This window comes from Sparassis crispa (genome assembly GCF_003851025.1).
Source record: "Sparassis crispa DNA, contig_000012F, whole genome shotgun sequence".
NCBI lineage: Eukaryota > Fungi > Basidiomycota > Agaricomycetes > Polyporales > Sparassidaceae > Sparassis > Sparassis crispa.
Genome location: NW_020939759.1, coordinates 1,220,198 through 1,233,094, shown reverse-complemented (window position 1 = coordinate 1,233,094; position 12,897 = coordinate 1,220,198). Strand labels below are relative to the sequence as shown.

The 12,897-nt window shown below is 43.6% G+C and overlaps 2 protein-coding genes across 2 annotated transcripts; one reads left to right on the top strand and one right to left on the bottom strand.

Annotated features, from left to right (window-relative positions):
* Positions 1 to 154: 154 nt before the first annotated feature.
* Positions 155 to 635, top strand: SCP_1304140 (hypothetical protein; the record flags this gene model as incomplete). Its single annotated transcript, XM_027763708.1, has 2 exons — positions 155 to 392; positions 442 to 635. 2 exons carry the CDS (start codon positions 155 to 157, stop codon positions 633 to 635), a joined length of 432 nt encoding a protein of 143 aa, XP_027619509.1.
* Positions 636 to 1,861: 1,226 nt separating this feature from the next.
* SCP_1304130 (Retrovirus-related Pol polyprotein from transposon TNT 1-94) lies at positions 1,862 to 2,812 on the bottom strand (the record flags this gene model as incomplete). The annotated part of the gene is made up of 1 exon (XM_027763707.1): positions 1,862 to 2,812. One exon carries the CDS (start codon positions 2,810 to 2,812, stop codon positions 1,862 to 1,864), a length of 951 nt encoding a protein of 316 aa, XP_027619508.1.
* Positions 2,813 to 12,897: the final 10,085 nt, after the last annotated feature.

The following is a 12,897-nucleotide window of genomic DNA, read 5'->3' as shown; positions in this document are numbered from 1 at the left end:
GTGGCTAAATAGTCCCAGCACTTCGCCTATAAAGAGGCGGCCTTTGTTGGACGATGTTTTAAGTCCACCGCCTCCGCCATCGGCGCCCTCTCACTCGCCAGCTCGCACTTTCGATGACAGCAATTTCCGCCACGATGCACCTGTCATTCACTATATGAAAGGCAGCATCGAGCCAGTCACTGTTACTTCCAGGATGCCAAGTCTGGCAGCACTTCCAGATGAGCTGCCGATCCATCGTCCCACCCATTGGGAACAGGTTCCAGGCTTATTCCCAGATACCACACAGCTGCTGCCAATGGCAGTCCCTGGAGAGACGAATGCCGCTTCTGGCTCACAAGTGGCCCGCCTCGGTAGATCATTTGCACAGATCGCAGCAGAGGCAGACAGTTCCAGTGAGTACATCCCTGGCAACCTTCAGTCTGATGTTGACCTTATTCATAGTGGACGATGACGAAGGTGATAGCTTTGCGGTTAGTCGTCGTCGCGCCATGTTGCGGGAGCGCATTGTACGTCTTCAGTGTGAGCTCAACCTCACTGAGGATATGCACGTTGCGAACCTCAATGCCAGCTCGACCGTGTTCCAAATGGGGTACATTCTGAGGGACATTCGTGGCGAGGCGTATCACAGCAACTGAACTAGTGTCTTTGAGCGTTTTGGTGTTAGCAATATATGACCGCTATGTAACAGCTTGTATACCAGTACAAAATGGATACATTCACTTCTGCATCACTAAGCTCTAAAGCCCATCGCTCCTCCAGTGTACTCTTGAGATGGGCGGACTGCACTCGCCATCACCAAGGCATGTTGTTGCCAGCAATTGGCCCATCGCCAAAGGACCTGAGTGAAAGCTTCACTGCATGGGAATATCGCTCCGCCAGCAAAGGGCCCACTGCCAAGGGTCAGAGGGTTGGCCATCGCCAAGCCGTGTTTTCGCCACCAATTGGCCCTCCGCCATGAGTGCTGGTGAGTGATGGGCCCACCGGCAAAGGTCAGAGGATTGGCGATCACCAGAGCACGTCATCACCACCAATGCGCCCGGAAACTGCAGGGCTGTATGTGACAATGGGCCTATTGGTGGCGATGACATATCCTGGTGATCGTCAACCCACTGGCCTTTGGCGGTGGGCCGATTGCTGGCGATAACATGCTCTGGTGTTGGCCAACCCACTGGCTTTTGGCGGTGGGCCGATTGCTGGTGGAAACATGTCCTGGCGATGACCTATCCCATGGGTGCTTGCAGTAAGGCCCTCACTGAGGGTGCTTTGGCGATGGGCCGATTGCTGGCGATAACATGCTCTGGCAATCGTCAACCCTCTAACCTTTGGCGGTGGGCCCATCCTTCAGGTTACACTCTGGGCGATCGGCCCACTGCTCATTCATCATACTTTGGCGGTGGGCCGATTGCTCAGACAAACATGCTCTGGCCATGGCCAACACTCTGACCTTTGGCGGTGGGCCCATCCGTCATCTCATTCGTCATACTCTGGTGGTGGGCCGATTGCTCAGACAAACATGCTCTGGCCATGGCCAACACTCTGACCTTTGGCGGTGGGCCCATCCGTCATCTTACACTCGTGGCGATGGGCCCACTGCTCATTGATCATACTTTGGCAGTGGGCCCATCGATGGCGATAACATGCTCTGGCGTCGGCCCACCCTCTGACCTGTGGCGGTGGGCCCATTGCTTAACGGTTACAACACTGTAATATGCCCTGCTAGTGGGCCGAGCACTGGGATAAGAACACTAGCGGTGGGCCCACTGCTAGTATCCCACACATGAAAGGTATGGGCCCACTGCTGGTAGAGGTCAACATGGTGACAATGGGCCGACGTCCGCTGGCTGTCCAGTTCATGACAATGTCAGGGTAAATGGGAGTTCAGTTCAGGTAACATGACTAAAAGGTGTGGCCAGCACTCCAATTTCATATGGCCCCTTCGGCCACAATTGAAGCACTCGATGTCTTTCGAGTTTTTCTGCCCCTTTCCTCGCAATGCAAACTTTCTGGCTGGCTTGACAAACAGCGCAGTCTCTGAAGTCTGGCCTTGGCTCCTGCGATCAAATTCCTCGCAGATCGCGAAGACAACATCATCGGATGTGAGTGTGTTCTTGGATAGACATGCAGCAGTGGTGAGTGCCGTGAGAAGTGTGCCATAGGAGGATGGAAGCGACGTGTAGATGCATGCTGAGAAATCCGCATCCGCCATCACTGCGCCCATCGAAGACAGCTCTTCACGGAACTTGAGCATTTGATCAAGGTGAGTCCTGATGTTTGCTCCCTCATCACACTTCATATTCTGAAGCCGAGTCCTCACCGCACCGGAGTACATCTCCGACTTCCCCTCGTACTCCTTCTGGATAGCACCCCACACGTCCGCAGCTGTCGGGAGCTTCTTCACGCGCAGAAGCAGCGCATCATTGATCGTCCCGTAGATCTGCTGCCGTGCTGCAAACTCCTTCTGCAAGAAATTGTCCAACTTGCTCTCAGCGGCCTCAACCTTTGCAAGATACTCCTCTGGTGTCAATGCAGGTTGGGTTGGGGCAGTGGTTGTCGTTGCTGCAGTGGCAGACGTGCCTGTCATTGCTGCAGTGGTGCTCGGCACTGTTACCGCAGCGGCACTTGGCGCTGTCTGAGGGTATGGTAGGGGGTCAGGCGGCCGGCGCGCGGTGCCCTCGAGATGTCGCATCAAACTGCGAGAGCCCATGACGGTATGGATCTGTTCCTTGTATGTGATCCAGTTCGAGCCATCAGTGGCGAGCTTCGGAACAATGTTAAGGTGTGTATTAGTGGGGGTCTCGGTTTTGAGCGACATGCTGCTGGGGCTCATAACCTGTAGAGATTACGAGTTGCGGGCTATGTAGAATAATCGTAGGCCTCAGTTCTCTTGTCCGTAAGAAACTGAGAATATATTGAAGCATACCTATGTAGAATAATCGTAGGCTAGGTATGCAGTCAGTAAGTAATCATAAGGTAATTGGCAGTTAATAAACTCACCCTCAGTTCTCTTGTCTGTAAGAAACTGAGGGGGAAGTAGTACGAGTACGCTACTTATGTAGTGAGTACGCTATTGTTATGTATGATACAAGAGCATTCGAAAATCGTAGAATGGTCACTTTACTTTACTTATTGTCCATCTTGTTTAGAATCTCGATTACCTTTCCCGATGAGAACAAGAATGCCACAAAGGGCACGCACAATGAATTGCAATATCTCAACAGAGGGGTTGGAACATAACTGTACAGACATGGTCTAAACTATATGAGGTCATGCACTATAAGAAAACCATAAGAGTAGTCACAAGTAGTCATTAATGGTCAAATTTGCCAAAATTTTGAAACTGGCTGACTACATTTTGACTTCCGGTTTTTACTGAGGGTCACAGCCCTTGTGAACTGAACCTATTTGGGCACTTTTCACAGGTCACAGGTCATTGTGAACTGGGCAGCAGAATGGTCATGGGCACTAAATATTCATTTCTGGGCGCTTATCTGTATGCGTGCCATTCACGGCTGACCCGAATGTGCGAGTCTTTACATGCAATAGATTGTATGCACAGAACCACTGTGGCTTGTACTACTCTGGTTGTATAATGTGCCATCAAGCTTGAGTAGGGAAATCCAATTTTCAACCTCAGCGCCATGGGCGCCTGCGGCGCCCAGTGAACTGAACTAGTGTCCCATGTCACACCGACTTGTGAACTGTGAACTAAGTCAAGCCAGCATGTCACAGGTCACACCTCGTGAACCTAAGGTCGTTTCGCTACAGTACATTGGCTGCCAGTGCTAGTGAGCAAACTCATCAGCAAAAGCGAGAAATTTTTATATAAGGTTGCACCAGCCTGAGTTACATCGGGGTAGCAAGTGTTGTGTAAGTTACAGTATGAAACTGCAGGTGCTAATCTGCGGCGACTTGTTTGTCTGGGCCAAATATTGCCTTATGTAGTGAACACTTGTGACCCAGTCACGTCAGCATAGCAAACATAAATGCATGGGTCCCCACCTCTCGCAGAAGGCAGAAAATGTAAGGGCACATCATCACTCTCTGGCAAAGATGGTAAAAATATTCCTGAGATTCCAGAGAGTGCTGGATACTCAAGATGTATGCATCTCTGAGGTCATTCTATGAGGTGTTTGTAAGACCAAGTGGTCATCTTTGTGATCTTGACTGGTACTAAGGAGCTTAAATACAAGCAGGTGCATTGTCCTTGAAGTACAGCTCACATCCATTGGCCAACAAAACATAGATGTAATCGAAACTTTACCTGTCACAGCGCCATTTGTGAGAACTTTATAAGGCAATATTTGGCCCGGACAAATAAGTTGCTGCGGACCTGCACCTGCAGTTTCATATGCAAGGCACTGTACACACACTAGAGACAGTGGGCAATATCGCTCCAGCAGAGATTGTGGGAAAATTCTGCCTTACATTATACATGTATGACCGGCTCTTATTGCCTGCAAAAATTTTGCCTTACATCATTTCTCAGCCAATCAGGTCACGAGAATAAGCCTGTTTACAAAAATGTACAACTGTCTGACATTTTACCACATATGTACAATGTTAAATGGGACATTTGCACAATATTAGATGTCCAGATATAGCTCGTCATCTCCGGTGACAGGACTAGTAATATTTAAACCAATTTGTAATCAAAGTAAAGGTAGTAGAGGTCTATAAAGAAGATTACATAGTTACATAGGACAGAAATTAATATCCAAGTTAGAACAAAAATACATGTAAACAAAAAGTTGTTGAGCAATGTAACACAAGTCAAACATTGCTCACCAGGTTACACAATCGGAAGAACTTCCAGATGCCTACATATAATGTTATAAGGAGCACCTACTGGATGTCTACTAGCACTCCGAGAACTTGCTCCGAGTTGCTCTTGTGTCATATCTCTATATTCAGGCAGTTGTGGGCAGCACTTATGTGTACAATAGTCTCAGATAACTGGTAAGTATATTGTGCAATATCTGATCAGCATTGTATAAGGCTAATATTGTACATATTAGTAACCACATTGTAATTGTAGATAAAGTGCAGCAGATTGTTTACAAGTACAATGTATACAAAATAAATTGCACACAGCCACGATTGAACCCTTAAACTCCCGGGGTGTGCTTACATAAGCACATGTTGTATACACACTTTTCTACTTAGCCACCTCGCCTTGCTACTTGTTCAGCCTCAATTATATATAAGGCTACTATCTGTGCTAAGAAATACTGTAATGTCTTGTAATGGCCACCACATTTCACTTATTACAGATAATCTAACCCTCTACTAATAGATATTGAACACTTATAACTGTATATAAGGCTACTATCTGTGCTAAAAGTGCTAAAAGATGTTATAATAGAGCTAAAATATGTTATAATAAAGCTATTATAAGTGTTCAATATCTATTAGTAGAGGGTTAGATTATCTGTAATAAGTGAAATGTAGTGGCCATTACAAGACATTACAATATTTCTCAGTACAGATAGTAGCCTTATGTACAATTGAGGCTGAACAAGTAGCAAGGCAAGGTGGCTAAGTGAAAAAGTGTGTATACAACATGTGCTTATGTAAGCACGCCCCGGGAGGTTAAGGGTTCAATCCTGGCTGTGTGTAATCTCTTTTGTATACATTGTACTTGTAAACAATCTGCTGCACTTTATGTACAATTACAATGTGGTTACTAATGTATACAATATTAGCCTTATACAATGGTGATCAGATATTGCACAATATACTTACCAGATACTTGGGCATATTGTATACATAGGTGCCGCCCAGTAGTGGCGGCTTCAAATCCTCAAGGGGACCAAAATTGTCAGAAGATGATGACTTGATGGAATGATGGAGACGGTAAGGACACAGTGATGATCCATGTGGTGGGAGAGAGGGGATCTCTTTCGGTGTTCAAAAAAAAGTGGAACCCGATGCGGGTCGGGAACACTGAGCGGCTGCAGCAAATGGTGACGGAACGGAAAAGAGACTTCATTGCATATAAGTAGAAGTAAGTGGACACTACATGAACCAGACATACCTTCATTACGTATAAGTAGAAGTAAGGGAACGCAACGAAGGACAGTCAAACATGAGTGTCATCAGGGAGCAAACAGATACAAATAGTGTGAACCATGTCATGTGATCACGACATGTTGTAAGTATGCATGGCATGCTTACACTCCGTCATCCAAATTCAGACCCCATAACATATGAAACCCGTTCAGACAAAATGGCTAAACTTGCACGCGACTAGCATGACAATATACAACACAATGAACACACACCAACTCCTACTGAATGTCAAAATGCCATCAATAAAGCACTAGCTAACACAACTTTACACCTATCTCCCAGTGAGGCAGAACACCTTGCCCACCTACTAAATGAGGCTGACATTCTTTCTGCACTCAATGCATCAGCATCTGGGAAAGCCACTGGCTTAAATGGCTTACCATATGAACTCTGGAAAATCCTACACCTCCATTTTGAAGAATGCACAAAAGCGGGCCTAGTTGCCTTCGATATTGTCGGTACACTTACATATGTCTACAATGATATACAAAACTTTGGTGTTACCCCAAACACCCACTTTGCAGATGGATGGCTCTGCCCACTATACAAGAAAAAAGACTGGTGCGACATAGCGAACTACTGCCCAATAACTCTACTGAACATGGACTACAAAATCTTCACCAAAGCCCTGTCCCTCCACCTCTCCAATGTAGCCCCCTCCTTAATACACATCGACCAAGCTGGCTTTGTACCGGGATGCAACATACTCAACCAGATCCAACTATCATAACTTATGATTGACTACGCCGAAGCAACTGAAGAAAATGGTGTCATTGTTGCACTAGACCAAGAGAAAGTGTACAATCACATCAACCACGACTATCTCTGGCAGACTCTAACACACCAACAGATCCTGGAATCCTTCATCCATCCAGTTCGCTCTCTATACGAAAATGCGGAAACTGTAGTCATCATCAATGGAGAATGAAGTTCCCCTTTCCGTATCACTAGAGGCATACGACAATGTGACCCCCTATCCTGTCTTCTCTTTAACCTTGCAATTGAACCTCTTACATACATGCTCCACTCCTCTGACCTACAGAGTTTCAAAATCCCAGGACTGCTCCAAAGAATCATAACCACCCTCTTTGCCGATGACACAACAACCTATCTCTCTGAACACGATGATTTCTCAGTGCTCCAGAAAATCTAGACACCTGGTGTAATGCCTCCTCCACCCGATTCAACACCTCCAAGACCGAAATCATACCAATAGACAACCCCAATTATCATTCTACCCTCCTTATGACAAGGAAAATCTCTCCCCACATACAACCCCTCCCCTTATCAATACACATTGCAGCAGATGGTGAACCCATCCGCTTGGAGCATGGCTTGGCAATAAAATCCCCCTTGCCACTCCATGGGCTCCCATCCTCGAAAAAATCACAAAAGCCCTTCACCAATGGTCAATCTGCCACCTGACTCTTTAGGGAAAATCTCTTATTATCCAAATGATAGTAGGCAGAATGACTCAATTCCTCACCACAGCGCAAGGTATGCCCCACCATGTCAAAGAATCTTTGACAAAACTATTCGTAGCTTCATCTGGGGAGACCAAAACACACCTCTAATCAGCCTGGACACCCTTTACCTCCCCACTCCACAAGGTGAACTTGGCCTCCTCAACTTCAAAAGTAGAAATGAGGCCATTGAACTCACCCGCCTATGTCGCTTCCTCACCTTATCCCCATCTCACTCAAAATGGGCGTACATTGCTCTATCCTCATCAGCGAAAATGTTACTAAAGCCACCAGATGAATCTGTCGCTCCTCACAACAAAACCCCTTCCTTCAAACATGGCATGCAGCCCTCTACGCAGGCTCCAAACTACATAAAACAATTTACTCCATGCTCAAATCTGGCAAGACCTTCAATGTCAAATTTGAAGCACTCAAACTCTCCCAATCCATGAAAAAGAACCTTCCGATGTGGTACCACCTCGGAGTGAAACCTGGCCTCAAGGCCCTTAATAACGTCCTCACATCAGACTGCCTCTGCAAGGCTCACTCTGCCACAACCATAGGCAATCTACTTCGTGTTATCAAGCATACAGAACTCACACACCTAACCCCGGCCACCATCCTAAAAAAAATTGCCGATGCAAGTACTGCACTCTCGACCACAAAAATGGATGCAAAAATCTGAATAAATGTGTCAAAGCCACGTCCAAACTGCTCCTTCTCATTGACACTAAATGGGACCCATCTCTCTCTCCTCCTTTTGATAACCTCACCCTTACACACCACCGGAAAAGTAAAAACTGAGCTGCATGAATCAACAATGACCAAATTCTATTCAACCCCACCCTCACCGTACAGGGATATCTAGCAAATGGCTTCCAGGCCTTCACTGACCCCATGCTACGCTCTATCCAGCCTGCATATCGCCTTAGATGAGGAATTCCAAATGAAGCACTCACTGTCTATACTGATGGCGCATGCATCAAAAATGGACAAGCAGACACACAAGCTGAGGCGGGAGTCTGGTTTGGCTTGCAGGATCCACACAACCAAGCCATCTATCTTCTCAGCCCAGATCAATCAAACTAAGCCAGCGAAGTCGCAGCCACACTAGTGGTCGCACAATCGGCCCCACAAATCGCCCCCTTACACGTTATCAGTGATTCGAGGTATGCTATCGATGGCCTCACAATGCACCTTGAAAAATGGGAAAATTGTGGTTGGCTAGAGATAGCCAATCAGCACCTCTTCCGTGCTACTGCTGTACACCTCCGCCAATGAACGGCTTGTGATGTCAAGGCCTCAGCAAGAGGCTAGACCTTTATGTATCATATGATCATGACATTATGATCACCTGACCTCTAGAACCTGGATCGGCCTGGCCTTACGGCCACATTATGATGTTTATTGACAATGCACTAATATCTTGAGGTGCGCACCTGAAGCTAGGACATGTACTTATGGTGTTCCCATGTACTGAAGTCATATGGACTGTTCCCATAATGAGTCATGTCTAACTCATCACATTTACAAACCTGGGCCAGGTCTTACACCCCTTTGCCCTTGTACTAATAAGATGGACCAATGACGGCCATTATATTACTTGTATTTACACGTATATATAGATGGCATGTAGTAGTCAGATTCCTTAATCTGAACCTATCCATTATTAGATCTATACAGCCTTGTGCTTTCTTGAGGGTGAACACTTGAGTCTTGCATTGATCCCCAATGGGGCTGATTAGCAGCAGTGACTTGAGCCTCTGAAAGTCTGGCACTGGGCTGGTTGTCCAGTGTATTTCCTCATAACAGCAGGCATGAAAGTGGGATAAAAAGTCACAGATATGAGTGCAAGTCTGGCAGCCAGTATTTCAAAGTCTTCAATAGGGTCATCATGAGCATTGGCTACCCTGGCTTTAATTTTGATAGCTGCATGTCTTTTAATGTCACTCTTATGTCTATTGACAAAAGTCATGGCATACATGAGTTCACCTTCGATAATGACATCCTCATGATATCTGAATTCCTTGGGCAATATGAGATGTTTATTTGATGGATGTTTATGTTTAAGATTGCATTGCAGCAGTAGATATCCATAATCATGATGAATATGCTCAATACTGGCAGCCAGATTGCATCTTGAGGAAAGTGAGCAGAGGTATAGCATAGAGGCATGAATAATGCTCACTTGATGGAACCATCATAAGAAGGAAAATTGCAATTGAACACCTTGATATACAGGAGATCAGGTTGACTGTCTTTGCCCCAGTGTGAATTCAGATGCTGGTGCATATATTCGCACTCGATGAGGTGACTAATTAAGGTTGTGAGAATATACTAAATAATAAAAGGTAATACTTACAATAATCTATACAGAGTGTTCTTCTTGGCCGACATCCAGTGCAGGTCCTCGCCAACAGGCAGATCAGGTAAAAGTAAACTGTGAAATGGTATATGAAGAGAGAATAGTGAATGTGTGTACTGAGAGCCCTAAAATCACTACTAATTAAGAAAACCCCACTTTTCCTTAAGAGAACACTTAAATCATTTAAATGGATTTATAGTCCTTATTTAAGGATGTAATAACAAAAAGGACCTAAGACATATTTTTTGAGTGTCTGAAATTTGACTTATTGAGACTTATTTGAACACTTATGGACTTAAGAGTTGCCAGACCCAAAAGTCTAAATAAGTCACTAAAAAGGTGAGTTTTCCTGATTAGTATAGAGGCAGGTGAAAATGCACAAAGGCTCATAGACAAGTATGTACTTAACATTGGATGTGATGATATGCAGAGAACATTTGAGTTGACTATGAGGAAGGCTATTAGCAGTAAAAAGATGACTTATGGTGTCTCCCTTTCTATTCCTTTGAATGCACTACAGGAGATGTTTAATAGCAGCATAACTTGAAGTAAGAGAATTACAGCTTACCTGGCATTGGCCAGCTGATTCTTGGGTCTATCCTCAAGCATCTTGGATCCATTCTCAAGCAGCTCTGGTCCATTCTCAAGCACTTTCTGTGGTGCATCCTTATCCTCTAGTAATGTCAGTTATAAAAGGTAACCTTTTTCATTTATAAGTAGCAACTTTTTATGAGAATTGCTACTTTTAAGTAGACCTATTTGTAGGTGCATAGATTAACTCAGAATAATCTTTTAGATAATCTTCAGGATAATCTGAGGATAATCTGAAGATTAGCAATAAAATACAATTTTAACTTTGACACCAGCCAGGATTAAACTCTGAACCTTAGGTTGATTTTATAAAATATAATTCCAACTGACACTTTAGACCACTTGACCATTGGGCCATATATTACATTTATCTTATCTTAAATAAGACATCCTCTTTTTTGGAAAAGACTTGGTCAAATTCTGTCTATTAGAATAGAGTAAGTAAAAGGCACTTGACTTTTATCATAGATAGACAAGACTTATAGACAAACATTACTCTGAGTCTTATAGTCGTGTTCTAATGCTTGTAGCCTTCATATGATGTAGTATAATATATAATTAATAGAATATAGGTTTTTACAGTTACTTCAGTAAAACAGAACTTTGCTATATAATTAAAAGATAGCTATAAAGATCTTGTATATAAGTGCTCAGTCTATAATATAATAGACTCTAGAGTATAAGTCTAAAATGAATAAACAGAATACTGTATGTGAACAACTTGTTATATATTATAAACAGCTACACTAAGATACTCTATAGTACTGCATGATAGTTTACAAAGGCTGTAAGCTGTTGAATAAGGCTATAAGACTCAGAGTAATGTTTGTCTATAAGTCTTGTCTATCTATGATAAAAGTCAAGTGCCTTTTACTTACTCTATTTCAATAAACAGAATTTGGCTAAGTCTCCTTCAAAAAAAGATAATGTCTTATTAAAGATAAGATAAATGTAATATATGACCCAATGGTCAAGTGGTCTAAAGTGTCAGTTGAAATTATATTCTATAAAATTAATCTAAGGTTTAGAGTTTAATCCTAGATGGTGTCAAAGTTAAAATTGTATTTTATTGCTAATCTTCAGATTATCCTCAGATTATCCTGAAGATTATATTAAGATTGTCCTAAGATTATCCTGAAGATTATTCTGAGTTAATCTAGGCACCTACAAATAGGTCTACTTAAAAGTAGCAATTCTCATAAAAATTTGCTACTTATAAATGGAAAAGATTATCTTTTATAACTGACAAAGATGTGTCCTTATCATTACTCAATATGATACAATATGCTGCATAACATCTTCTACTGCACACTACTCTTGGAGTTGCCTCTTGTGCTATCCTGTAAGCTACACTATGTGCTATTCTGTGAGCTGTCCTGCATACTGCTCTGGAAGCTGCATCATGTATTGCTTTGTGTGCTGCCCTGTGTGCTGCCCTGTATGCTGCTGCAGCTTATATCTAATGAGACCATTGTATACTGCATGACACTAGCTCTGGTATAAGGATGCCCTTATGAGACAACTGACTCCTTATCTGAGTTTCCTTTGTACTCATTTCCAAAATTATCTCTATTATCATGCCTGCCATCCTGATTGTCCAGGTCAATGTCAGGGACATCAGCATTGCAAAGATTGAGTTCATTTGGGGCAACAAATTCTTGGTGGACTAGCAAAGAGTGGAGACAGAATTTGTAATGGTGATCTATGTACAGATCCGAATCTGTCATCTCATCAAAGTATTCAGTGCACATTAGGCAGTGTGACATATTAAGGTGATGAGCTACATTGCACTTCCATATGTGCATACTGAGATGCTCCTGAAGATTATTCATGTGATTAGTGAAGGATGTGCTAGTGTCCTTCACCTTTGTCATCTCATCTTCATGTTCTATTAATCTGGATGAGTCAGATACAGAAACTTCCTTTGGATGGCTCTTCACATACTCATACTTCATCCACTCATACGGACTAAAGCTGGGATACACACAAATCATTTACCATCAAAATACACAGAGGACTCTGGAACTGTTGATAGATGTGAACTAACAGTTAAATCATCATGGGCTAAACAGGGAGACAACACTTACAGATTACTGCAGGATTGGTGGAAAAGCAGATCTTATTAAGATGATTGCAATAGTTGAGTTATGCATTTAAAAGAAGACTGGCCTCAGGCAATACCTCACATGGAGACACTAATGTCTACTTTGTCTTCTTCCATATGACTAATGTGACTGAATGTTAATGCCAACTGCTTACTTGCATCATTCATATCCATCCCGTGACTCAGATCCTCAGTGCATACATTATTGAACTGTTTTGACTGCCATACCAATGAATTTCTTAAGATGTGCATCTTAACAAGAGCAAGAGGAACAGGAATATGTGAGATTGACTCAGGAAGTTTCA